A 27,655-nucleotide genomic window follows, 5' to 3' on the forward strand; every position below is an offset into this window, starting at 1 on the left:
TGCGCGCGTTTATTCAAAATGGCGGCGCCCACGGAGAATCCTGTTGCCAATGTTTGTGAGAGAAAATCACCATCTAATCTTCAGATAGCAGAAAACATGACTGATGAAGGACGCAGTACTCGTGCGGAAAAGAACGAAAGTCACTTAGCGAATACTTTCCAGATGTGTACGGACTTCATTGACGAACATATTCGGCTTTTTCGGGTAAGAAATTTATTGAATGAAGTTGAAAAAAGTAAGCATGGTAACTTAGCTCTACTGAGTGGAGCGTTGAATTACGGGTACCCCTCCATACAAACGCTCCACCAATTTGGCATACTTTGGTGACGGCGTCACAGTAGCATAGTGACAAACCCACGCGAGGACAAAAAGACCCCAATAAAATACAAATGAGAGAGGATTGATCTACACATTCATGACATTCCATCAGACCCCTTACATTGTTCCCAAACACTGAAACAGCGAAAATTTTGAAGAAAAACAGCAAAATAGTCTGAAAACTTACAGCTCAATGTGTTCGCCGTGAGGCTCAATCCTTGCACTGGTTTGCCGATTGAGGGCGTCTGACGTGACGTCACCGTCATTGCTCGATCGAAGAAAAACAAGTCGCGCTTTATCAACGACTGTTTCGTGTAATTAATACGTGCTTCGATCCGCGCCGTACGACAGTATGGGCTTTGAACACACGCAAGGTGGAGACGGCTGAAGCGTACACGTTCTAAATTAAAAACAAATTAATGACGACAGATACCCACATGAAACTTGTATCAAAGAACTACTAATTCCTTCCTCCATGCTAATACTGACAAATGAAAATCCCATTGTTATCAAAATACATTTCAGCCGTCTCCACCTTGCGTGTGTTCAAAGCCCATACTGTCGTACGGCGCGGATGGGAGCACGTATTATTACACGAAACAGTCGTTGATAAAGCGCGACTTGTTTTTCTTCGATCGAGCAACGACGGTGACGTCACGTCAGACGCCCTCATTCGGCAAACCGGTGCAAGGATTGAGCCTCACGGCGAACACATTGAGCAGTGTAAGTTTTCAGATTATTTTGCTGTTTTTCTTCAACATTTTCGCTGTTTGGGAACAATGTAAGGGGTCTGATGGAATGTCATGAATGTGTAGATCAATCCAGGGTAACTGTCTCTCTCATTTGTATTCTCTTTATCGTTTTTTTGGGGGGTCTTTTTGTCCTCGCGTGGGTTTGTGACTATGCTACTGTGACGCCGTCACCAAAGTATGCCAAATCGGTGGAGCGTTTGTATGGAGGGGTACCCGTAATTCAACGCTCCACTCAGTAGAGCTAGGTAAAACTTAGCTTGAGTAACTCCAGCTGACATGTTCCATATTCATTCACATGTAACGCTGGAGGCATAATCTGTTCGTTAGAATGTGGTAGCAAGAGACCCTAAAAAAATGGCCTCTCAAAAATTGTTCATTTTCACCTCTAATATCCCACCCCAGAGTTCATTTACATACCTCATGCATTCAGCAGTCATTTACGAAGCCTAATGATCGACTTGAAACAGACCACAAAAAAAAAGTGACAAATCTTGACGATTTCGGTGGCTTGTCCGTAAAAATACGCCAGTTCCAAAGGCTGTCTTCCATTTTGTTTTACTAATTATGTAAATGTATGCATCACGTGATGACATCAAAAAAATCTGCGCGTGCGATGTATGTGGGCCGGTGTCACGGTCTCACTTCTCCGGCGTGCTAGCTTCTCCAAAAGGGAAATTTTGCATCAACACGCATGCGCGAAATTGCGCAGTAGTGTACATTTTTGCCTACTGTATTTGTGTGCTGAGTTTTTAGGGTTGTCACTGGTGTACGTAAGAAGATGGGATATTTATATGTACACGTAGCGGCGTACCAGTGAAATCCAGAATTTTCGCCGCGCGCGCGGCAAACCCAATTTTGTACTTGTGTACATTTTGTGTATGTACGCGGCCGACATGACTCTGACAGAGAGACTCGCTGTTGAAAAGAAGAAGAAGGGACGATTAATTTTGTATTTATCGGAAGGCCGCTACCCTGAAAGACTCTCCCCGACAGACCAAAGGGCTGTGCGGTATCAGTCCAAGTCTCATGTCTATGATGATGCGAGTAAGTACATGTACTAAAGGAAAGAAGTAGCCCCTGCCATCGTTAGGTTAGCTAGGCCTATGCCATGTAACATACATGCAGTGCAGTGTGACATGTAGCCTAGTTAAATTATAAAATTTAGACATGCAAATTCATGGTCATCAATGTTGCTCATTGACTGTCTCTTACTGGGAAACAATTTTGCAACTTTTTTTCACTTACTTTGTGTACCTTAGAGATCGAGACGAGAGTAGGCTATACTTCAGAACTGTAACTTAGTTAGTGTAACAGTAAGGTAAGGAGGCCTATGACTTTGACGTATGTTGACAAAGTCTAGACCTAACAAAATTAGAAATGTTTCTCACGCAGACCCAGATTCACGTCTCATTTTGCAATGAATGACCTTCATTGTGATGATATACAAAGAAAAACGTGACGTCAGGTTGCAACATATTCCAATTTTAACATGTCACTGCATGTTTCCACTTCCGTTTACCACATGTCGGTGAGGGCGTCAACATGCAGTGACATGTAAAAATTCAATAAATTGGCCACTTAGGACTGTTCACCTACAAATCTCTCTTATTACGACCTTGTCAACATATTAGAGTTCTCACATGTAAGCATACTCTCCGCCAACGTAGGAAGGTAAGCAAAAACATATTCTTTTTTTCAGTTTTTAAAGTGGCATCAGGTTGCAACAGTTTTCCGCCCTTAGGCATGCTAGGATGTAGTATCGTAGTGATGTCCAATGTTAAAATTCTTCCCTGGTGTACATGAGCACTAACATAAATTTTCTAATCAACCTGTAATTTCACGCAAAATTTGGTAAAATTTGGATGGCTCTCAGCCCAAGCAAACATCTGCTTGAAGTCATAGGTCACAAATACTCACTGTTGAGTGTGCAGTAGCTTTGGCTTAGTGCATTGATAGCTGTTACTTGTCATTCATTAAGCCTCTGTACTGATGATATCACACTACAGTCGAGTCTCGTTAATACCAACTCGTTCGGACCTAGCCAAATTGTTTGTTATATCAGAATTTTGTATTAAGAGGAACATCAGTCCCATTCATTTTGCACATAAATGCACAGTCGGGACTAAGAATTTTGTATTAACAGAGTTTGTACTAACGAGATTCGACTGTATATGGGGCTACGAAAGCATATTCCCCATCAGTCTGAATGTGAATGACAAGCAACAGCCACTGTCCACTAGGGCAAATTTGATGCATGCTCGGTGATGGTAAATAAGCAAGTTACAGAAATGGAGCAATTACTGTCAGTCTTTCATTTTTGTCTGGTATCTTTTACACAGAAAAGGAGCTCTGCTATACCCAGGGAAAGACTGGCATCAGAAAGAAGGTGGTGACGGATGAGGAAGAAGTTTTGGACTTGCTCCAACATTACCACTCCAGTGAGCATGGTGGACATAGTGGCATTAATTCCACTTTGTCAAAAGTTTTCCCAAAATTACACGTGGAATGGCATCAAACAAGATGTTGTCGACTATGTAAGAGAACAACAAAGCTGTTTAAAACTTGCACAAAACAAACTGTTCGCCAAATAAAAAGAACGAAAGTACAAAACGTGTTAAGTTCCTGCCTTTTTGGAAAAAAGGAAGGAGGAGGCCTTTTTCCCTCCAAAATGGCGGCCCGACCGGTCCATTTTTCAAGATGGCCGCCAGCATTTTTGTTAAATGGCCGCCACTAGGACTCAGGAAATGACACACCAGTTTCATATGGGCTAGATGCAACTGATGACAAAGTGGTCAAAATGATGTCACTGTTTAAATTCCCCCCCCCCCCCCCCCCACAAAGGAGGCGGCCTCCAGGAAGCGGGTGGGGACACTACACAAGTATATTTTTTATTTGGCCTAATACCGCTGAAATATTGTCCAAGATCTGTGACTTTTTTGTAAAGAAAGAAGTTACAGAATTTAGTCAATCATTTAACTCAATCAAATCATAATACATGTAGTATAATGAAATATGATCTCCAACTCCAATTGTTTTTGTATGTAAATATTTATGTCAGAATGTGCGATACATATGTTAAGTACACTAAATTTGTCATGTTCAACAGATCCAATCTTGTGATCGCTGTCAGAGATATGACAAACTGAAGACCCAAGCCCCCCAGCTGAAGTCCATCAGCGTGAAGGAGCCATTGGAGCTTGTTGGAATGGATTTAATCGGTACTGTTTTCTCTTGGTATATATGTTGTACAAAAATAAGCGGGTTTTCTCATAGTGGCATTGGCATCCTATGTACATGCGTGTATGTGATTTAACCGACAAACATTTAATTGATGTCACTTTTGACTTTGTTTTGAAAGCAGTTCAAAGTTTATTGTGTGGTTTTCCTTTCAGGTCCTTTGCCAACAACTGATGAGGGTTATCGCTACGTGCTAACGTTCCCTGACTACTTCACCAAGTTTGTCGATTTCTTTCCTCTCAAGTCAAAGGAGGCCTGTGGGATTGCGCTCTGCATTCACACCTTTGTATGCCGATGGGGAGCGCCACAGAGACTTCTGTCTGACCAGGGAAGGGAATTTGTGTCAAAAGTAAGTTAAAGGGATAAATATCCACTCAACTATCCTTTGAAACTAAAAAGCTGGGCGTTCTGTGGTATTCTTGTTTGATTCCTGCAAGCAAGAATAGCGGGCTCACTTTTGCGAACCCCCAAAATCAAGCAGTTCATGCAAGTTGGGATTCCAGATTGGAACCGTGTGTGCCATCTTCTTGTGTGATTATCTTTAACCTTTATGTGTGACCTTTGACATCATTATGATGTGAAGGTCGCCATGTTACATTTATGAGCCAAGTGTTTGCAATTGGACTTGAACTTGTCAAATGAGACCAATTCTACATGTTCAGCCTATTTTCCAACTTAACCCCAGTTGGCCTTTGGCCTTGGTATGTGACCTTTGACATCAATAGCATGTGAAGGTTGCCATGCTGCATCTATGACCCAAGTTTTTAGTTCCAAACTTCAATTTGAGACCAATTTTTAAAATACGTGCACACGCACAAACATAGTGATTGCATAGTCTCTATTTAGACACAACATTTTTTGCAACATGTTCCTTGATGGTTTGTACAAGAAAACCTAACAAGGAATTGGCCTTAGACTGTTGGGATGGTAATATGAAGTAATCCCAGGAATGCTGTCTGATGTAAACAGACCGTTGTGCTTGTGAGCAAACCTGCTCTGGTAAACATATAACATGTGAAAACAACTGCAACTTTATAATTGTTTTTCAGATTAATGAAGAGCTCTGCCAAAAGCTAGGAATTAAACGTTCTATGACAAGTGCCTACCATCCCCAAACCAACGGTCTTGATGAGAGAACAAATCAGACACTCAAGATACGTCTGGCTAAGCTGGTAAATGACCACCAGACAGGCTGGGCTGCTTTCCTAGAGGGAGTTGCATATTCCCTCCGCACCCAGAAGCAAGCGTCCACAAAGTATACACCATTCTTCCTCATGTTCGGGAGAAACCCCAGGTCACCATTGGAAGTAAGTAGCCTCCATGTGATTTTCATTATTATATGGTGGTTAGGCCCAAAAAAACCCAGTTCTGCCTTCCCGTTTCCCTACTTACCCTATTCTGAAAGCCACGACCCTAATTTTTTATGGGAAAAATGACACACAAAAAACACCCAAAACTATCAATTTCTACTTTTAACCCTTGAGTACACGCAGATGCCTCCATGTGATCGTCACACAAAAAATGGGCAAAACCCCCCACCTGCTTACCTACCAACCTTCCCACCTTCCCACCTACCTACACATTTACCGACCTACCTACCCTATTTTGGAATGGCATGTCATTGGAAGCAGAATTTTTTTTTTTTTGCCTGGAATCAGGTAAAACAAAATAACCAGGTGGGTAATGAGTCCACTTTTTTTTAATATCAAAACTTTAGTTTGGCCACAGCCTGATCGAGTGATATGATTGTGCCGAAGGTACCAAAATGAAACACAAACTAACCACTGGCTGAATTGTCCTCTTTTATTTCAGATGGAACCTGCAGATGACAATTTTCAGCTGCCTGCAAGTAATGAAGGTGGAGACATGGAAGATATGGTGTCCCAGAGAGAATCACTGAATGTGGAGACGACATCAAAGGCAAGTGTAAACACATTGTATCGTTATTGAATTAGAACTCAAACAAGGTGAAATTCAGCCATTAATGAACTTGCCATCTTTTAAAATGATTAATTTCAATCATTGTGCTACTTCTATAATTGTTAACGATTCTGAATCATAGCTGTATCTTATGGGGTGGAGCTATTACCACCAGCCCATTCCCCACCCCAACCTGAAGGACCACTGAAAGAAGAGCATTAATTAGACATGCACAACAGAATCATTTTGTGTGTTGTACCCATTGGCAACCAAAACAATGTACATGTATGGGGATCTGCTGACAGTGTGGGCTTTTTAACATTATCTTATTGCAGGTGCTTCAAAATGTTGTGAAGGCACAGAAAAAACAAAAACTGGCCTTCTCACGAAGGAAAAGCAAAGGTGTAAAGACTTTCACCCTTGTTGTTGGGGACAAAGTCCTCCGACGAAACTGCAAAAACAATGGCCGTAAGGGTGGCAAGATGGAAGCAATTTGGAGTGGCCCATACAGGTAGAGTTTACAAACAGAAATGTTTAAATCATTACTTTTCTAATTGCGCTTGTTTAGTTTGGCATGAACATAAAGATCAGCGCTTTTGTGTTACCGTCTTTACCTCATTAAAGAAATGCTATACTTTGTTGCAGTATTGTAGACATAGACACACATCAACGTGTGACTTTGTTGAGTGCCTCGGGGCAACAGCTGGAAACCAAGATTCCTTATGATCAACTTCGACCCTACAAGACGAGTATATTCCATCAAGTCCAATTTCGCATGTTACTGAAAATATCCCCATTTCATTTGAATGGTCATATCTTTTTTTATCATATGGATATCAAATACTCTACTTTGAAACAGTACTTACAAATTAAAACTATTCTAATCAATCCCCATATGCCTGAGTCATTGATGGAGCCACTGAACTGTTTGTCATTTTTTTAGATGCATGTAAATATTGTATTTTATAAACCAAGTGTACTAACACTAATAATATTTCAATCAAATGTGGTTGCTTACTGGTATTGTCAGCAGCAGCTGGTATTGGTATTGTCAGTACCATTGTACAAAGGCAGTATTGTTCATTCTAAATCTCATCTTTAGGAATTAATTTTATTGTGTATATTTGCCAGGTTAGCATGAAATACACCAGCATGTTTCATGAGCTTCAATTTTTACTTGTTTCTGTTCCAGTATACAGATGTGTATTGTGTTCTTATACTAATGGTACTAATGTGCTGTCCGTCGTTGTGTAGCACGGTAATAATGTCAGTGTTAAACATGTACATCATATCATTGACAAATCAAAAACACCCATGATCGTACGGAGACTTCAACAGTAAATTATAAATGCTGTTCATTTTATGCTAATAGGTACCTTGGTAACCAAAAAGACAACCAAAAAGAGTTCAGTCGGCAGAGTTGAAGATTCCAAGACCAAAACAAAATCTGCAGGTAAGTGTTTGCTTTGAAAATGCTAATCAAATGGAGATGGATAAGTATATAATAGGCTTGTGCAGTTCTGGATTGTGAGAGTCCATGGCACAAGCATATTGCTGCACAGATATCGTGCATAATCACTGTTATAGGTACTGATTTAGCCATGTCATCACAACAAAAGAACATACTTTAATCGATAAACACATTTTCGCTTTTTATCTCACAAGAAAGAATTTAAACAATCACCCATATGCATGTGGTTCAGATCTGGCCAAGTCGTGTTTCTCAAACACACTGCAGTATTGAAAGTGTACTTTGAAATTGTATAATTTTACAGCCATTGTTGGTATTCTTTTTAACTGAACTACATGTATGTGTAAATGCTTATCGTTTTATGAAAATATTTGCCGAACCTATAACAGAAACTGTACCCCAAAAAATTCTTTCTTATCCAATATTTGCATTTTATACTTAATTTTCTCCATTTCCAGTGTCTCCATTATTTTCAATTTATATTTTTAGGAAAGACGACAAACTGCGCCGAAGTACAGCAGCCAAGAAATAAAGATGCACAGTTAGACGTATTCATCCAGCAACTTGGCCGTTCATCAGATGTCATACGTGAGGTAGTCCAGTATGTTGCTACACACTGCGTCATTACTAAGCCCCAAACACCGTCACAGTGTTTGGACCTTTCAACGAAAGACCCAGTGATGTCACTCTGCATGGATATGGATGCCAGGCATGCCTGTATTCTGGAGGAAGTCATGCAAGTGGTAGCAAACAGTATGTCCAACCATAGAGGGTCCAACTCATCAGCATCATGCAGTGGAGACAATGGTGCTACGTCCATTGTGAGGGACACCGACATATGTCAGGTAGCCAGTTCCATTCTGACGTATGCTTTTTCTACAGGCTATGAGGCCAAGTGTCTTCTCGATACCCTGAGGCAGGTTCCTCATCAGCAGTTTCTGGGAAGTGTTGCTCTTGCCATGGATGATGTCGGTCAACATGTTGCCAGTATGCAGTCCATAACGGTTGGAAAATTCAATTTGTCAAGCCAGGATCTGATATCTCTGGCTAGCACAGATGACTACCTTAATGACCAGGTACATATGCATACTTGCTAATAACCAATTTAAAAGGTCTTCTTTTTCACCATATTTAATGTTGCCTATAAATTGGTTCACCGATAACCATATTCATCAAGATATCTGTATCAAAGAGTTCATATTTGAGAACGTAACATTTATTCTCAATTTTTTTTCCTGAAAGCTAATGTTTGCATGGCTAGGAGTAAAGACATGTAAAACTTGTGTTTCAGGAAACCACCAGAACGCACGGTCTCTGATCTAGGTGGTTCACCAAAAATTAGAAAGTTATAAAAGTTCTGCATATTTAGACATTATGTTCAGCAGCAGCTATTAATATTTATTTCAGTGCTTAAAACTGTTCTCTTTTAAGGTGATTCATGCATACCTGTCGCTCCTTGAAAACTGCCTCAACACACAGTGCTATCAACATGTTGTTTGCCTGCCTTGCCACTTAGCACAACTATGGGAGACTGGCAGATATATGGAGTGGCTCTTTAAAGAAGTAATTAATTTCTTTAAAAATTTGTATATTTTAATGAAAAGTATAGTTGCTTAAGAATGGTTTAACACTCATGACTGCATGACAGATATACATTTTCAATATACCTGTACAGGTGTAATGGATCAAAGATCTTGGAATTGTTGGTGAGCTGAAAGAGAGATGAACATGGAGGTTAACTTAATTGACGATACATGGAACAGTTTCCAATTGCTATTAAACAAGAAAATCTCAATCAACAAATTTTGAGTAAAATTCCCTATAGATAATCCTTAGACAATAAAAATGAAGAAAGAAACTTAAACATATAAAAGACAATTTAAAGTAATATCATCACTGCTGCCTATGAAATAAACTGAAACTGACTGAATTTCATTTCACAAAGACAATCACTCCAACTTTCCCTAGATTCCAATCTTATTTAAGATGGAGCCTTTTTTATGAGAAGGATGAAAAACAAAACTTTTGGATTGGTCTTTTTACTTGCCAAAAACCTGCACCCCCTGATGTTTTCAGCACCAAAAAAAGGGAGGGGGGAACATGTCAATAGAAAATAAAAATGAAAAAGTAAAAATACAATATTGATATGAAAAAAAGTTTTGTGATATTGGGTCTGTTGTAACATTTTCATACATTATGTTGATGAAGCAGATGTCTTTCTGTCTAGATCTGTTTCTCTCAGCATGCATGGATCCTGATACCTGTATGTGTGGATGGAGACCACTGGATGCTACTTACGGCTAACACCCTCACCAAGCAGCTGGGAATTCTAAACTCTCTGCCAGGATACACTGCAGCTGAGAAGCGGTATTCTTCTCATTTCATGTATGTTTACTGGAAGTGCGTTTTGTTCTTTTTCATTGAGGAGTTTATTGATCATTAATGGCTCAGATGGCCATAACCCTTTGAAGACAATTGTTGAACAATACAGTTACACTTAACTTTTGATTCCTGTTTAACAGAATTTATATCATATATATTTATATCAGAATTTACTTCATATTTCTTACAGGTGACATTTGATGCATACCTAAACGACTCTCATCTGCATGTAATAACTGAAGTGTTTGAGGTGTTTCTAAATATTTTATTTTAAGCATGAACTACATGAACATTTGGGGTGGCATCGACCATCATACAGCACGGCTATTTCACATTTAAATTCTGAGCTTTAATGCACTGCACAGAACTTTAATTTGCCACACAGGAGTTCTGTGCCCATAGCCCGATTAAAACCTTACATGTATCACTTTGCACAAGCAATTTAGTGCTGTTTTTGTATTTAATCTGATCATTTATTAAATCCATCAGAATCCGATGACTAAATGTACCTTATTTTCTCCCCACAGAAACTACATGAATGCAAGAGGCACCGTCATCACTGACACACCAACTGAATGGAGAGTGCAAAGGATCCACACTTCAAGACAGCGTGATGCCAGAAGCCCCGGTGTGTTTGTTCTAATGGTATGAATTTATTTTGCTTTGTATTTTTAGTTGTGCTTTTGTTTTTGCTTTTCTGCCAATAAGTTTTTTCAGAAATACATTCCCCAAACGGGCGTGATTTAAGTTCTTCCAGTTTATTTGTTACACGTTTACAAATTCAGTTTGAGTCACTTACTGGAGAAGACCTCATTTTGATATTTAGGTGTGCATCATTTTTGAGGAACAGTTTATTAGCATGACAGTTATTAACTCTTCAAAAAAGATCAACACTGCACATTTAACATTTTATAGGGAGAGTAAACTTGATTTCACTTCTACTCTTTAGTATGCGGAACAAGTACTTCAAGGCATCCCACCATTTGTGTTGAGGCAGTGCCACGTGCAACAATTCAGGACCTTTGTCACTGCTCGCCTTTTGCAGAGCCAGAACTGAACCAGGGACCCATGGCGCCATCATGAGTTCTGAGTTACTCCACTCCAGATTAAGTTACCTGTGTCAAATATTTAAACTTTGAATCAGAAAAAAGAAGCGACTTACAATTCAATGTAGCATTTGAAACTTTTCAAGCTTATTTCTCAAAGTTTAAATTTGTTAAAATGCGTGCAGTAAATCATCCTTCATTGTAATTGGGCTATTTTTGGAGATTTTATAACTAATTAAACATAACTGAGATATTTAGATATTAGGTATGCTGTTGGTGTGCCACATGGTCAACTTCGTGACAGATTAAAGAAAGTTTGGATTACCGTTGCTGGAAAGCTGTTAAATACTGTTTGAAATACCCTTCATTTGCCTTTAAACAGAAAAGTCTTCTTGAAAGTGACAATATTTTCTCAGGGAATTTTGGAAATTTGTCAGGGAAATAGCACTCGGAGACGATTAATCGAATTTTGTTTTCATAAAGTGTTGCGCACATGTACACTGTAAAAGATCAACTTATATGTGCTTGTACAAGTATAAACACATTATCACTCAACTCCAGGCAATTTTTTATATTAGTATTTATTGGATCGTATGTATTTTTTTTTCATGATGAAAGGAACAGGGTGAAACAACACCAGCTCTCCTCACAGCTTCCCCATCTGTTTGTGTTTGTTTCCCTATATAGTAGGTGTTTTTCTTATAAGAAATAGACGATGGTCTATTTAAACTGTTTTTGATAGTTTGCGGTTTTTTTTAAGTTATTTCTATATTTTTTTCTATATTTTACGTTTAATTTAAATATATTTTTTTTTCAGGTGGGGGAGTTGACAGTGCATGTACATGTATACCCACTCGTATATCAACTTAAGTAATGGCAGGAATTTGTTTGAGGGAAACACGCATAGTTGATTTCATTATAGAAAAAGTTTCGTTATGATTTGATATACAAATAAAACAAATTGTGTGTAGCATGTTTATATGAAAAGCAAAGTTTAATATATTGTATCATTCTGTGTGATTCCTGCGTTATCGCTTTGATTTAAACTAGGACAAGTTATCAAAATTAAAGTTTATCACAAAGCTCCACATAGACCCATTTGGCAACCCCCATATGTTTCCGAAGAAAGCCCCCATTTAACAAAACTGCCTCAATTGCAATGGACAAAGCACATTTAAGCCACAACATCCATGTTAAGCACATTCTGTGAGTGCTTTTTTTACCCATTAAAATGTACAGCATGACCACGCCTCTTGTAAATTATTTTTTTCATTTCCCCTCCATTTTTTGGACTTCATGGATGAAGCAGCGCCCCCTCCCCTCGTGAACCCCGTGCCCTCAATACATAGGGGAAAAAGCATGTTTGGGACTAATCATTTTGTAGCTTTGTTGACAATTGCAACTTGTATTTTCAACAATCAAACAATATTTTGATAATCTTTATTAGCTGTTTCGGTGACACAGGCCGAAACAGGTCTTTTTTTAAAATTGTAATTAATCTACGAGGGTTGTCCCATGGTTGTCCATTCAGTCTCAGAAAATCCTTTTCCAAGGATTTGGAAAGGAGCCCTCACATTATTAAATATTCGTAATAGTATTTATTGCAGTGCTAAACATTCTTTTGATTGGCACAATGTACATTATTTTGCAAACCGTGCGTAAAGGTCTGTCTTTAGATCTATGGGTCTGCCAGCCGTATTGTTAGAGCGTCCTCTCTCGGACTTTCCTCAAAACCCAGCCTGAGGAAAAGTAAGCACAGCGGATATATGAGCATGTATCGTGCTTATGAAACGTGCATTGTAACGTGCTCAATTGTCCGCTGTATCCGCCCGGAGAAGCCAGCACGCCGGAGAAGTGAGACCGTGACACCGGTACCACACTGCTTTCAGGCGCCGCAAGTGAGTTCAATTTTCGTCTGGTGCGTTGCCCTGGAGGGCATTCTCGTTGTCTTGCTTTCCGCGAAATTTCATGAAAATTAGACATCTGAAAAAGGCAGCACTTTCTGATTAGCCTATAAAGAGGGTGAGTATACTTCTAAAGCAAAAATAAACTACAAACTAAGCCTAAATGTGAAAATCAAAATTTGACAAAGTTCAACATGTTTTTGTACATGGTGGAAGTGTGGCCTAGGTAAAACTGGGTAGGCCTTTATTTATCATATAGTTTAGGACCCCGTTCCCCAATAAGAGAACAAAAAGACCTTTTGTGTTTTGGAACTTTGGGCCTAATACTTAAACATTTTGTGATGATATACCGGTAAGCAGGAAAAGTCACTTGATGTGTTAATAGCGACTACACATTACTGGCAGTCTTCGTAACCCACACCTGTCACCATGTAAATGCGCTTTACAAAATCCACCACCGTCCATTAATCTGATGCATAAACAGGAAGGAAGAAATTCCATACTGCATCACCAACTTACCTGCCGCCAAACACAACAATTTTCACCTCACCTTGTGATTTCACCCAAGAGGAATCCAGGAAGCTCTGGAAATGCGAATTTTCTTTTAGAAAAATGTGTTTTTAGAGCACATTTTGGATGCACACGTCGTGCAGAACTAAGTTGAAGCAGCCGGTCAAAACTGACTTAAGCGTCTGGAAGACAGCGGTACGTTATACGCATGACATCGACAACCATGACAACGCATGAGCCGGCCAATGATAGTGCAATACGTCATTATGAATATTTATTTTCTCATGAATATTTAGTTTATTTCAGTGAATACTGCAAATACGTCCAAAGATTGATCATTGCAACAGCGATCGTGTACGGCCTAGCTAAAAGTCTCGTGTTTCAAGCAAGAGTCCGAGGTTCGAATCTCAAGGAGGGGAAAGTGGAGGAAATAACCATAAAAGATGAAACTTTTGGCGCTTGAAAGTTAATTGAAAAAAGTGGTGATCCAGTACGGAAATTTTTCCAACAGGAATTTTCTTGGCATTTTATAAGTGACTAAACTCCCAAATTTCCAGATTTGGTTAAATTTTTATCTGAAGTTTGTCATAAAAAGTATAATTTTTGTCAGGTTTTAGAGCAAGTAGGGCCAGTCATAAAAATGTTGGCGGCCGCCATCTTGTTTCTTTAGTCTCGTAGATCAGAGGAAAAGTAGTGTGCCTGTTTGTTTGACAATGGATTTCAAAAAATTAACATGTACATGTAGTTAGTGGTAATGAGTATATTTTGGGATAAGCCACTTAACCCAATTTATAGCCAAAAATACAACATGTACCTGGTTTCATTTTTTTTTAAATCATAAAATAAAGTAAATTAATGACAGCCACCTGCGACCGGAAGATTTTGGAATCTATGAATAATTAATGTGTTAATTTGCATACAAACCATTAAATTAAAAACACATCACTCCAAAAATATAGACATCAAAAGGTTTAATGCCAAATTTATTTCCAAAAAACACAACATGTACTTGATTTCATGTAAAAATATAATAAAATACAACAATATTAGTGACCGACACCTGCGACAGGAAGATTTGGAATCTATGAATATTTAATAGGCTCTAATTTGCATACCAACCGTTAATTTAAAAATCCCGTCACTCCAAATGATACATGTAGAGGACATCATAAGCTTCAAAATGAGTGGTAGGGTAAACTGGGGTAAAAACGCCCGATTTTTAAGTTTTTGTTAAATATATCTCAGTACTCATGGTACTACTTGGAGACACTAGGAAATAAATATGTGGTTTTATGCAATACATGTCTCCTCTATCAGGTGCAAATGTAAAATCATGGTCATTATATTGATAAGGGGAAATTTTCCCCCCTTTTCGGGAGGAAGTTTGGCGGGCGTTTTTACCCGGGCCTCAGGGAAAAAACGCCCACCCACATTTATAAAAAAAAAATGGATATACCACAGGTTTTCCTGTAGTATAGTCATATTTTTGTGATTAATTTAATATTGAGGGATACTTCATCAAGTACAAATAACTTTTCAAACACAGCTGGTTAATTATAACTACAAACTTGATTATTTAAACCAGGTATTTTTATGTGGAAGGAAGCGGAACATGAGCGTACATAATTCGCCCATAACAAACTTGTATTCTTACAAATGTATGTATAATGCCTGCCAATATTGAAAATTCTATTTCAATCATGTTGAGCCAAAGCATAGTCAATATTATTAGGCATACCATACGTTTTTTTAGCCTACTGCTGATAACCTAAGTCTTTACCAAAGGAGAACTACTAAGATATGCACATCTCTGTAACAAGGAGACATATTTCTTCGAGCAAAGAAATGCAATCATGGAGAAACTTCTACTCTGTAACCACAAGAAAGAGGAAATTGCCAGTCATAAAAGACCTAAAAATTTAAAACTGTGAGCAATACATCATGAATGAAACACGACCAAAAGAACCACCTCTAGTCTTCAAGATAATCTACACACCACACATCAAAACCAAGCAGCTAACAAAAGCATTGCTGAAAGACTGGCATTTAATTTCGGAACACCCGAAATTATGCAATCTGTTTCCCAGCGAACCAATTCCTGCCTATAAAAAGGCCAAAAGTCTGAAAGGTTTACTTTGTCTCCGTGGTTGCGTCGAGCGGGCGAGTCATTGGGCCCAGTCGTCGGGTCAGACACGGGGCAAACTGCCGTCAGGGCACGCTCCGGAAACTTGGCGTACGATGAGCAATTCGACGCATGGGACTTAAACTTTAAGTACGAGCCTTAGTACAGACACAGTCAATAATATTTTAGTTCATAAAATGCTCTGAGAGGCCTGAGACCACATACACGTCAAACACTCAAACATAGCGGAACCACCCCCTCACGTTAAACCAACCACCATGCTCATGCGCAGTAAGGAGACCACGCCCTCAAAGTAATGATCTGATGGAAACCACGCCCCCTCAAGCGCCTCAGCTTCCAATCACCGTCAGTTGTTGCGCACTGGGTCACTACCCCCACCTCCCAAATAAAAGCAAGCAGAGTCGATACAAGGTCAGAATCCGCGTACTTTCTGCCCGTGAATGGTTTGAATCGGTTTGTCAAGTTTTGGGTAAAGAAGACGATCTGAAAAGCAATTGCAATTTTTACGATTGAGTGATTTCTCGAAAGGTAAGTCTTGTAGTTCTTTGAAGATTTGGCAATTAATTGGACATCACCATATTTTTGGTTTGCGTTTTCGTTATGCGCCATAGACCTAGGTAACTTATCTTTTATGCATGACAACATTGTTTTTGTGCCTGCACAATGCTAGAAATGATATAAATGTAATGGACACCATTTTGCAAACACTCAAAAGTGACACTGTCAAAATATCATGAACTATCCTACTTGACTGAAAGTAAATAATAGGATCAAGTATCCTGTGAAATCGTTGCGCCTAGTATGTTGTCATTTTCGAGAAAAGAGGTTGCCATAATTTCCTCGCGATGGCTAGGACCTATGCTCAGTTGCGTTGAGAAAGATGTAGATGCATTTTCGCAGGTTCTGAAAAAGGATAGGCCTATCTACTTTGCTGACATTTTAACAGGTTAAATTTTAAATAAGCTGCTTCAGATGTGTTGTATTGTTGTTCCTCGTATCGGCAAGAACACATTTTTTTTGCAATCAGTGTTCATTTATGATTAAAACCTTTTTCGGCATGATGCGGCTTAAATTTGGACGAAGTTATTTAGCTGTTTAAAAAAATTTCATCGTGTTTATTCCCCACATAATTATGGCTAGTGAATTCGTTTTTACCTCCGGAGGTTATGTTTTCATTGGATTTGGTTAGTTTGTTGGTTTGTCTGTTGGTTGGTTGGTTTGTCTATTAACAAGATAACTAAAAAAGCTATGGACGGATTTGCATGAATTTTTTGTAGGGGTGGTCCTTGGTACAAGTACAAATCGATTAGATTTTGAAAGTGATCCGGATCTTGGTCTGGATCCAGGATTTTTGTTCAGGATTCTTGACCATTTATGCGAGTATTTCTTTTGGGTGTAGGCCTACTGACAAAATGGCGGGGAATTGTTTAGCCTTGGCGGAGGTTTAGTCAGGTGGCTTAGACCCAATATTTGACAAGATCGTGACCAGCTGGTCCAAAGCACCAAACTTGGCAAATTTGTTGTTATAGCCTTAGAGAAGATATTTTGAAGGGGTGACACCTGAAATTGTTTTGTGAAGGGTGCCTAATTTGCATAAATCGTTAATCCCTAATGTGTAATACATTATGAAGTTGGTCCACCCTCATCTGTGCAAGTTGGCAAATACAGATATTTTTTTTTTCATTTGGTTTCCTGGTATGTGTTGACATAATTCAATGATGATGATGCCACTTCAAGTTGAGGGGAGGCATGTGACATGTATCGATAATACTTCAAACATCAAACACATCCAAATTTATTTCCGTTTATTTTACCCATGCACTTGGCCCTTTCTACAGTTTTGTTTTCTCATACAAAGCCAGCCGCAAAGAAGTCAGTAATGACACGAACAGAATCTAAGGGGAAACATCAAACACATCAAAACTTATTTCCGTTTATTTTACCCACACTTGGTCCTCTCCAGATCCAAATGTCTTTTTTCTTTCTCATAATTATCCGTGATGAAGTACCGTACATCGAAATGTCTCGTATATTACCACTTATTCCCAAAAGTAAATACCGACTAATTATCGACAAGCTTACTAAGTCTTGGATTATAGACTAGTACCGTACACCCCATGAAATTTATTGTAACCTCGAGAGGATAACTCAAATCTTCTTTACCTTACCGCGTCTGCTTCACCTCACGGTTCATCCCTGCCACAGCCGGTGCAGCATGAATTTAGGTTTTATGAAATACGGACTCATTGGTGATATTGCGCATGCTCATGCATAATTAGGAGGGGGACCGGTCACGTGAGAGGGTTTAACCAATAAAAGGGAAAAAGAGTCCGATTTCCATACGAGTCCGATTTTCATATGACACCGGATTAAACTTCTGATGTATACTCTTCCGCCCTCTACGTCGCTAGCGGTGCAAATAGGTTGAAAATACCAAAAGCGAGTATGTAGGCCTACATCATCATTTAGCGGTCGCAACCGGGATCTCGTTCACAACGCCTCGCCATACTTTGCTTTATTTATTCGCATGCATGCACGTGTGCTGCAGGAGTCTGCGTATGATAAAACCGAAATTCAAGGGAATAACGACCCACACCAGTTGAAACGATATTTGCGCAGTGATCGTGGGACACACCGAAACAGCTCTTGTTTCTGTTATTTTTTTTTTAGCTGTTTCGGTGTACACAGCGAAACAGCTCTTGTTTTTGTTATTTTTTAGCTGTTTCGGTGTACACACCGAAACAGCTCTTGTTTTTGTTATTTTTAGTTTTTCTCTTTTTTTTCCCCCACTTTTTTTCTCATAGGATAACACGTGTTTTTGTTCTACAAGTCACTTTTGGCTTTTTTTTCAAATCCGATCGACTTCAAACCTGGCACACAGTTAGACCATCATCTGAAGATGTGCGCCGAATCATGACATCATCATGACGTCATCACGTGTCACGTGACGTCATCTAAAAGAGCATACTTTAAGGCCCTATATCTACAGAACCGGAAGTCCGATTTGGTTCAAACTTGGTATGCAAGTATTCCGGGACGTGTTTTTGACAAAAATTGCAGTGACGTTACGATGACGTCATCATGTGATTTTATATAAATTATTCAATTTTTGGACCTTTTACTCATATCTCATAAGCGGAATGTGGTAAATTCAAAATTCTTTTTGTAACAGGTTCGTTAGGTCATAGATAGATGCACAAAATTTCGTAAAATGTGTGACGTCATCATGACGTCATCAAAAACGTGATTTTTTGATTCACATATAAGGGTATGTCTGATCATTATGAAACTTGGTGGGTTGGTAGGTATAGATAACAGCATTCAAAATCTGAAGTGACGTCATCATGACGTCATCATCTGATTTTTTATGAATTTTTCAAATTTTAATATTTTCTTCAAATTTTGCAAAAATTATATAAAATACGGTCCGATCGACTTCAAACCCGGCACACACTTATACAACCATCTGAAGATGTATGCCGAATCATGACGTCATCACGTGTCACATGACATCATCCTAAAAGTGCATACTTTAAGGCCCTATATCTACAGAACCGGAGGTCCAATTGGGTTCAAACTTGGTATGCAAGTATTCCGGGACGTGTTATAGACAAAAATTGCAGTGACGTCATGATGACTTCATCATGTGATTTTATATGAATTATTCAATTTTTGGACCTTTTACTCAAATCTCATACATGGAACATGGTAAATTTAAAATTCTTTTTGTAACATGTACTGTTCTTCTGCCGTACAAAATGGTGCAGTTATAAAAGTATCTTTCTGATAAGTCTGGGGGACAGATAGAGACTGAACCTTTAACACTTGTGTTTTTGGCGATGTCCCAAGATAACCCATTTATGATCACAGCAGCAAATAGGTATCTTTCCCACGTTCGGTTTGACAAAATTAGGTCACTGAAGTCGATAGGACAAAGTCAAAAGTGTGGAGTGGAGAAACCCCCCCCCCCTTTTTGCTCTGTCTCATTTATTATATTTTTGACTTTCAATGTTAAAACAGAGAATGGCTTGGTATTTAGAAGAAAGCAATAGAGGATAAAACAACTTATACCTCTTCCCCCTTCAATAAAACTATAGCAACACGTCATGCTCGTCTTAGAAGGTCGATTTTATGTTTATGATGGAGGAAATGTTTGTGCTTATTTCAGGGACGGCGGAACCGGAGGGTGACAGAGAGGGGGGTTTTCCCATGCCAACAAAAGTGTCCCTCTCGCGATTGTAAACGTGCCCCCTCGAGATGAAAACAAAACTGCCCCTCAAACGCACACATGAAAGCATTATGATCGCGCTACAAATACAATTGTCTCCTCTCTTGTAATGCAAAACTGCCCCTCAAAAGTACGCCTCTCGCATTAACAAGGTTGTGCACCTTCTCGAGATGCAAAACTACTCCTGGAAAGCACAAGTACCCCTCTAGCAATAATACAATTGTGCCCCTCTTGAGATGAAAAATTGGCAATCAAAACCAATAGTGCTCCTCTCGCGATAACTTCTCGAGATGGAAAACTGCCCCTCGAAAGCACAATTAGTGCCCCACTCGCAACATTAAAATTGTGCCCCCTCTTATGATAAAAACTGGCCCCTAAAAATAATAGTGCTCTTCACGCGAATAGAATAGTCACTGAACTGGCCATCAAAAGCAACAGTGCCCCTCTCGCGATAAAACAAGGTATGTCTACATAACTAGGTAAAAGAAACACAAAGAGCAAGATGGACAACGTATTCATAATTTGTTCCTTGTCGTATAGGTTTATAGCGAAATGAACGGACCATATTCTTTTCCTTCACTTTCACACCGACGGAAGGTGCCCCTCTTTCTGAACAAGTGTCCCTTTTTGGTGTCCTCCCCCCCCCGTCCCCGTTTGAAAAGCGCGTTCCGCCGCCCCAGGCTTATTTGAGTTTCTATATTTTGTCTGTGTGCTGCACAGGGTGTCTAAAATATAATATAGCAGTCGAACAATGTGGGGTTTTTTTCTGAGGAAAAATTTAAAAAAAAAAAAAAATTTGTAAAAACAAATACCATGAGATGATAGAGTGTTTCTTTACCCTTGACAGGATCTTTGTTCGCTGTGATTTGGAGCTTTTGTTTAAAAGTTACGGCAAAGCTTGTAAAGACCGTCAAAATCTGTTTGTGCCACTTTCTTCACAATCTTGGTATGTTAATGGCTTTCATTAGATACCAAGACAAAAGTGGCCCACCTTGGAATTCAAGTCCTTTCATTAAATTAGCTGTATCTCTGGACTGGGGTGTCACAATGATGGGATAAAGACCATTGTGTAGAGTATTTACTATCTTCAGACTCTATAGATAAGTTTTGCAAAAATAGAGCGCTAGTATTTTTCCAAATATTTATGGTTGACTGCTGCAAATTTTTTAGACACCCTGTATTTGAAGTAAAAATGAATTATCTCTCCGTGTAAACAAATTTTGGAAGAAAAGTTGTTTTGAACATACAAATTACACAATTTGAATTATATTCCTTTCCATTTATATTTGGGGGTGGATTTTCTCGCAGGATGAATGCTTTGTTTGAATGATTGATTGATTTTGTTAGAATTAGGATTTGGTAAGTTCCATTTAATAAACAAAGTAAGAAACCTTTCACTTAATCGCTGATCGATATTTTTGATGCGATGTCTCATTGGAAACTAACAACCTTTATGATGAAAAGAAAGGAATTTACAATTGGATTTGAGTTTGTATTTCTTTTGCAATGAATCTTAAAAGGAAACACCACGATAATGTGTTTAGGTGCTGGCAGGGATTTAACTTTAAACAATAAAACGCAATTATACAAAATCACATGCACATCTGGTTTTGTTTACTTCTTTCTTTGTTAAGCACATACATAATGAGAATCCTGTCGTCAATTATCGTCATGGCAACCATCTCGGTTGCCATAACAACGGCCCAAGAGACGACGTGTACTTGCGACCCTGCGCAGTATGAAGGTAATGTTCTCCTTTTTTATGATGATTTATTTTTTTGCCTTTCTGTGAATTTATAGACTTGATGATTTTTCGAGTTGTGATTTCGTGTTGAAACTCTGCCAATGTGTTTCTGGAGAACTTCACGCTCGGCGTTTCGAAAAAAAAATGACTACTTCTACATAATTGGCATTCTCTCAGTAACCCAAAGTGCTATTTTCATGATTTTTTTCCGTATTTGAAAGAAAAAGCTCTCAGCTTTAATCTGATACCAAAACCATAAAATCCAATGATCTCTCTTTTTTGTTTAAAAGGCAAAACGCCACCGTTTTCCAGTGGTCATTTTAAGCTATGGCCAAGTTCGCGTAAGGACAATAGTTGACCAATGGTTAACTAACGTTTGCCCGAACTCTGTCTAGTCGACGGTGGTTGACTACGCTAGTCGACTATTTGGAACCAGCCTACTGGGGTTGGTTGCTTCGCTGGTAACCAATAGCAGCGCGCATTCATTACGCTAGCAGAGAGCCAGGATCCAGAAGTTTTGCGATGACATTTTGACCAGCGTTTGACTAGAGACGTTCGCACGTTGCTATCAGTGCGCAGGCGTAAGGTACGTCACAAATTTAGGTTCTTATAAGATTGGCTTAGGGATGCTTCCTTTCTTTCCTTTTTTTTGGGGGGGGGGGGGATGAGGGACTTAAGGGGACTTGAGTGGTTGCGCCACTGTCTTGTTACGCCTCCCCTGGTAGAGGTGATGACCTATTTTCTTTGTCGCGTAGGGATGGAGAACCGCATCACGACCTTAGAGAACCTGACCGCCAGCCTTCAGCACAGCCTGTCCAAACTCAAGCAAGACAGCAACAAGATGAAGAAGCTGACGGTGGCCTCCTTGAACGTTGCCTTGACTCCCGAGGAGGACCAGTGTGAACAGACACAGGAACTCGTCAACATGATCGGAGGTAAACCGATGATAATCCGTGTGAAGAAATCTGAATAGCTCATTTGGGTGTTCGAGGTGAAGTCACCACCCGTCATATTGCAACTACCATCACAACAGTAGTCCATTACATGCTCAATGTTTTACGTTGTGTTACATTTTTATTTAACAAATTATACCGTTCATAAAACTTTACATCATTCAGGCTCGTTCCCCGGAAAAAAAAGGTTCGCCGAGTCCGAGAACAAAATCACAGACAAGGCGAAGTTCTCTACCCAGACATATGTGTTTTCTGACGGAGCTGAACAGGGCATAGGCGTGGCCCCAGCTCTCAATCAACCTCAAATACCCGGTTATTTCTAGTAAAAAAAGATGTTGTTTGTCTGTCAAGCAGGACTGTCGTTCTACTCGGGGCTGGGTCCCAACTCATGTGAGCTGATGGGCTCGGCGCTCTACCCAGCCTCGGCCTGCAGCCAACTCCACGAAGCCTGCCGGAAACCCAGCGGTACCTACTTCATCCGAAGCTTTGTCTATACAGAGGTGAGCTCGTACATGTTTACGTTGCATACTAGTGTGGACATTCTTTTGTTTTCGTGTGTAGTTAAGTAAAACCTGTGTAAAAAAAAAACTCATTTTACTCACACCTTAAAAACTCTTTAAGCCCATTTTTACCCCTCAGCCGAGAGGCTCGAGGGGTATTGTCATCGCCTAGGGCGTCCGTCCGTCCGTCTGTCCGTTCTGACCATACCACCCTTGTGGGGTGATGTTCCTTTCAGGACACATCACCCCACTTTTATCACAATAGAAAAACATCACCCCAGAAGGGAATCTTTAGAAAAAGGGATAATGGGAACACAATGCTATCACCCCACAATTCCGTCTGGCTGGAACGTCCGTCCGGGTAGCTTGGTTTCCGGATGATAACTTGAGTTAGAAATGTTGTTTGGGGTTGTAACTTCGGTAGGGGGTTGCCCTTGGGAGTAGGCAAGTTGGGATTGGTTTTGAGGTCAAAGGTCAAGGTCACCGTGGTGAGTTAAAGGTAAATTGTTTCCGGATGATAACTTGAGTTAGAAATGATATATTTTGGTGTCTAACTTTGGTAGAGGTTTGCCCTTGGGAGTAGGCAAGTTGTGATTGGTTTTGGGTTCAAAAGGTCAAAGGTCAAGGTCACCGTGGTGAGTTAAGGGTAAATGGTTTCCGGATGATAACTTGAGTTAGAAATGAGATTTTGGTGTCTAACTTTGGAAAAGGGTTGCCCTTGGGAGTAGGCAAGTTGGGATTGGTTTTGGGGTCAAAAGGTCAAAGGTCAAGGTAAGCATGGTGAGTTAAATGTAAATGGTTTCTGGATGATAACTTGAGTTAGAAATGAGATTTTGATGTCTAACTTTGGAAAAGGGTTGCCCTTGGGAGTAGGCAAGTTGGGATTGGGTTTGGGGTCAAAAGGTCAAAGGTCAAGGTCACCGTGGTGAGTTAAGGGTAAATGGTTTCCGGATGATAACTTGAGTTAGAAATGAGATTTTGGTGTCTAACTTTGGTAGAGGGTTACCCTTGGGAGTAAGCAAGTTGGGATTGGTTTTGGGGTCAAAAGGTCAAAGGTCAAGGTAAGCATGGTGAGTTAAATGTAAATGGTTTCCGGATGATAACTTGAGTTAGAAATGAGATTTTGATGTCTAACTTTGGTAGTGGGTTGCCCTTGGGAGTAGGCAAGTTGGGATTGGTTTTGGGGTCAAAAGGTCAAAGGTCAAGGTCAAGGTGGTGAGTTAAATGTAAATGGTTTCCGGATGATAACTTGAGTTAGAAATGAGATTTTGATGTCTAACTTTGGTAGGGGGTTGCCCTTGGGAGTAGGCAAGTTGGGATTGGTTTTGGGGTCAAAAGGTCAAAGGTCAAGGTCACCTTGGTGAGTTAAATGTAAATGGTTCTGAATGATAACTTCAGTTAGAAATGAAATTTTGGTGTCTAATTTGGTAGGGGGTTTTCCATCGGTACAGGCATGTTTGAACTGGTTCTGGGGTCAAAGGTCAAGGTCACCAAGTTGAGTTAATGGTTAATGGTTTCCGGATGATAACTTGACTCTGGCTGAGGGGTTTCAGCAGCAACGCTGTTATTTTTTTCTATGATTCCCTTTAGTGTTCCTCTTTATTTTGCCACGGATAAACCTAACCCAAAAGTGCCTCTAAACCTGTTTTCCAGAGAGGGGGAAACACTGTACAAGGAGCTGCGTTAGCCTTTTGACTATGCCATCGGGACTTTAGAATTTGGAACTGAGCGGCAATGCCGTGAGCCGACTTGAGAGGATTACACAATGTCCAGTCTGGGTGACGAAGACACGAGGCCTTTAATTGCATTTTCGATTTGTATGTTATGTGTGCTTGCAAACCGTGACGTCACCCTATAATACTACTGGGTAACTTTTATCGCGTGCACGGGAAAATGTGCCCACCTTGCCATCTTTCACTTTGTGTGGACCTAGGACAAAACAGGTCCACACGATGCAAATTGTGTGAACCTTGTGTGGACCAAGCCAGGTCCACATCACCAATCAAAATTAATGTTTAAAGTGTATCCTTTCTGTAACACAGGTTTACTGCGAGATGGACGTGTTTGATGGAGGCTGGACACGCTTCGGCCGGGGCGGCATGGCGTCCGTCTGGGACTTCGTAGACGAGGACGAGCGAGAGGTCGCTCTGACCATCATCAACCGGCTAGACGTCAAGCTCATCCAGGATCTGCGCTTCAACACCTTCCGTGTCTTCACCAACGTGACGTTCCGGATGGTGGCGGACAATTCGTTCAACCCATCCACCTTGGAGATGCGATCTCTTCCGTGGCTCGAGGAAGTGAGTTTAACGATCGGGAACGGTGGGGACAAAACACGCTTGGAGCTGACCGAAGAAGGTGGGTGTGCTTTGGGATCTGGATCTGAATCTGGATCCGGATCAGGATCCGGATCTGGAGACTGGGTCTGGATCCGGATCTGGATCCGGATCTGGAGACTGGATCTGGATCTAGATCTGGATCTGGATATCTGGATCCTGATCTGGATCTGGATTCGGATCTGGATCCGGATCTGAAGACTGGATCTGGAGACAGGATCTGGATCCAGGTCGGGATCTGATCTGGATCTGGATCTGGATCTGGATATCTGGATCCGGATCTGGATCTGGATTTTCGGATCTGGATCCGGATCTGAAGATTGGATCTGGAGACAGGATCTGGATCCAGGTCGGGATCTGATCCGGATCTGGGTCTGGATCAGTACTGCAAGCAGATCTCCCATTATGAGATCAGAGATGCCACAGGGTCTGCTTGAAAAAAACGGAACTGGGTCTGCTTGAAAAAAAACGGAATGGCTGCTTGAAAAAACCAGACTTTTTTGTGTGTGAAAAAGCCACTCCGTGTCCGACACAAAGTCCCCGTCTTCATCTTTATCTTGTAGCCAAGCCAAGTTCTGTTTATTTTTTAATTTTGCTTCTATGGCCTTTAAAGCTGTCGGTTTGTTCAATCACTTTGACTTTTTCCCTATTCCTAATATTTATTCTGCCTACTCGAATTTCCAACGTAATTTTCGACACGAAACATGCACGATTCCACAACACTGCTGTCGGTGTACATGATCCTTGCACTACGCGATGCGCTCAACGAAAACATGGTTGGTACCTGCATTTTTTGTATTCACATATCACTGCGAACGGAAACCACCGATAGCTGAAATGATAGACTTTGTTTCCAGGCTGAATGCTACGTGTGCTTAGCACACAACACCCCCGCACGCGATGAAGCACGCGCGAGGCGCCGTTGTAAGTACGTTGGCCGGTTGTATCGCATGCAGGCTCGGCAACAACATACACAAAGACTGTTTTTAAGACTACTTCAACGAACAACGTTGTGCCATGCGTGCGCCTAAATGTACTAAATGAGGTAAAAAATCAACGCATTTCCACAGTTTTTCTTCTCTTTTTCTGGTTAATTTGACGACCGGAAAAACCAGAATTTTGAGAGATTTTAAAAAAAAAACGGAATTCTGGTTAAAACTGGAAAAGTGGCATCTCTGTGAGATGTGCAGGTTGCAGATGTGTTGGGATTTGTGTTCCCACTTTTAAGTTGTCAATCATGCTCGATGAAGGTTGGTAGGCTATGAGATTGTGTCCTAGTTTATTTTTCAGTCCTGCTCGATGAGTGTGGGTGGGCTATGTTATTGTGTGCCCACTTTGGTTTTCCGGGCACCCAATTAAGGTGGGTGGGATATAGTATTTGTCTCCCTGCATTGAATTTTGTCTAAGGTACTCGCTATGTAATTTTTTGTTTACCATCTTGCCCTGCGCTCGAATGACGGTGGCCTGTTATATTGTGTCCCCACTATGGTTTGTTGAGGCTGCTCAATGAAGGTGGGTGGGTTGTGTGATTGTGTTCCCGGTTTGAATTATCCGGGCTATGCTTTAAAGAAGGTGAGAGGTTAATGGTGTTGTGTCCCCACTTTGTCCGGGCTGTTGGACGAAGGTGGGTGGTCTATGTGATTGTGCCCCCAACTTTATACAGTCTGATGAATTGAATGATTGAATGTGACGGTTTTATTACTTTTCTTTTCCATTTCTTACAGGAGATCGGCTCACCTGTTTTGCAGGCGGCTCAACCCGATGTGGTCACAGCGGCCTCCCGCGGACTGACGAGCCCTCGGGGCGAGTTGCCTTCACCTCCGTCTACTTCGGCCCGCGGGCCGTGGACCGCGGGGCCACGGCGCATCAGTCCCAATGGCAGCGCAATCGCTACACTTGGTCGGGCTCCTTCTACTACCTATTGGCCAAGTAAAAAGCAACTGCCGCAGGGGTTACCAGACCCTCATGCCCAAGTTGTGTGTGGTCTTGATTCAAGACTGAAATTCTCTTGTGACAATTAGCACAGCTAAGCTGCCGCAGCGGAAGAGGGCACTATCAACAAAATGAATCAAATCCAACCTTGGGAACTTTGGCAGCGCTACCCAGGAAATGCCGAGTAAACCTCACGCTCATGCACTGAATACAATGCGTTGATACCTCTATGGCAATGGCTGCTTTAATACTGGTCAGGGACCGTCTAGGGAATAAAAC

The 27,655-nt window shown here is 40.5% G+C and overlaps 1 protein-coding gene across 3 annotated transcripts; it reads left to right on the forward strand.

Moving 5' to 3' along the window:
• Positions 1-27,655, forward strand: LOC119732550. Of its 3 annotated transcripts, none has more exons than XM_038206114.1 (6): positions 1-204; positions 21,546-21,655; positions 22,411-22,590; positions 22,963-23,108; positions 25,151-25,466; positions 27,169-27,655. In XM_038206114.1, exons 2-6 carry the CDS (start codon positions 21,556-21,558, stop codon positions 27,375-27,377), a joined length of 951 nt encoding a protein of 316 aa, XP_038062042.1. In that variant the 5' UTR covers positions 1-204; positions 21,546-21,555; the 3' UTR covers positions 27,378-27,655. The 3 variants fall into 3 exon arrangements, with proteins under 3 accessions (XP_038062042.1, XP_038062043.1, XP_038062041.1); XM_038206115.1 differs by lacking the exon at positions 1-204 and adding an exon at positions 15,702-16,211; XM_038206113.1 differs by lacking the exon at positions 1-204 and having other exon boundaries at positions 21,213-21,655.

This window comes from Patiria miniata, unplaced genomic scaffold, assembly GCF_015706575.1.
Source record: "Patiria miniata isolate m_02_andy unplaced genomic scaffold, ASM1570657v1 HiC_scaffold_24, whole genome shotgun sequence".
Taxonomy (NCBI): Eukaryota; Metazoa; Echinodermata; class Asteroidea; order Valvatida; family Asterinidae; genus Patiria; species Patiria miniata.

What these genes read in the sequence shown, in the direction of transcription:
- LOC119732550 (XM_038206113.1), top strand. Translation starts at nt 21,508, where the DNA reads ATGCACATCTGGTTTTGTTTACTTCTTTCTTTGTTAAGCACATACATA. An exon ending in CGACCCTGCGCAGTATGAAG is followed by an intron (nt 21,656 to 22,410) that starts GTAATGTTCTCC and finishes TTTGTCGCGTAG; the next exon opens with GGATGGAGAACCGCATCACG. An exon ending in ACTCGTCAACATGATCGGAG is followed by an intron (nt 22,591 to 22,962) that starts GTAAACCGATGA and finishes TCTGTCAAGCAG; the next exon opens with GACTGTCGTTCTACTCGGGG.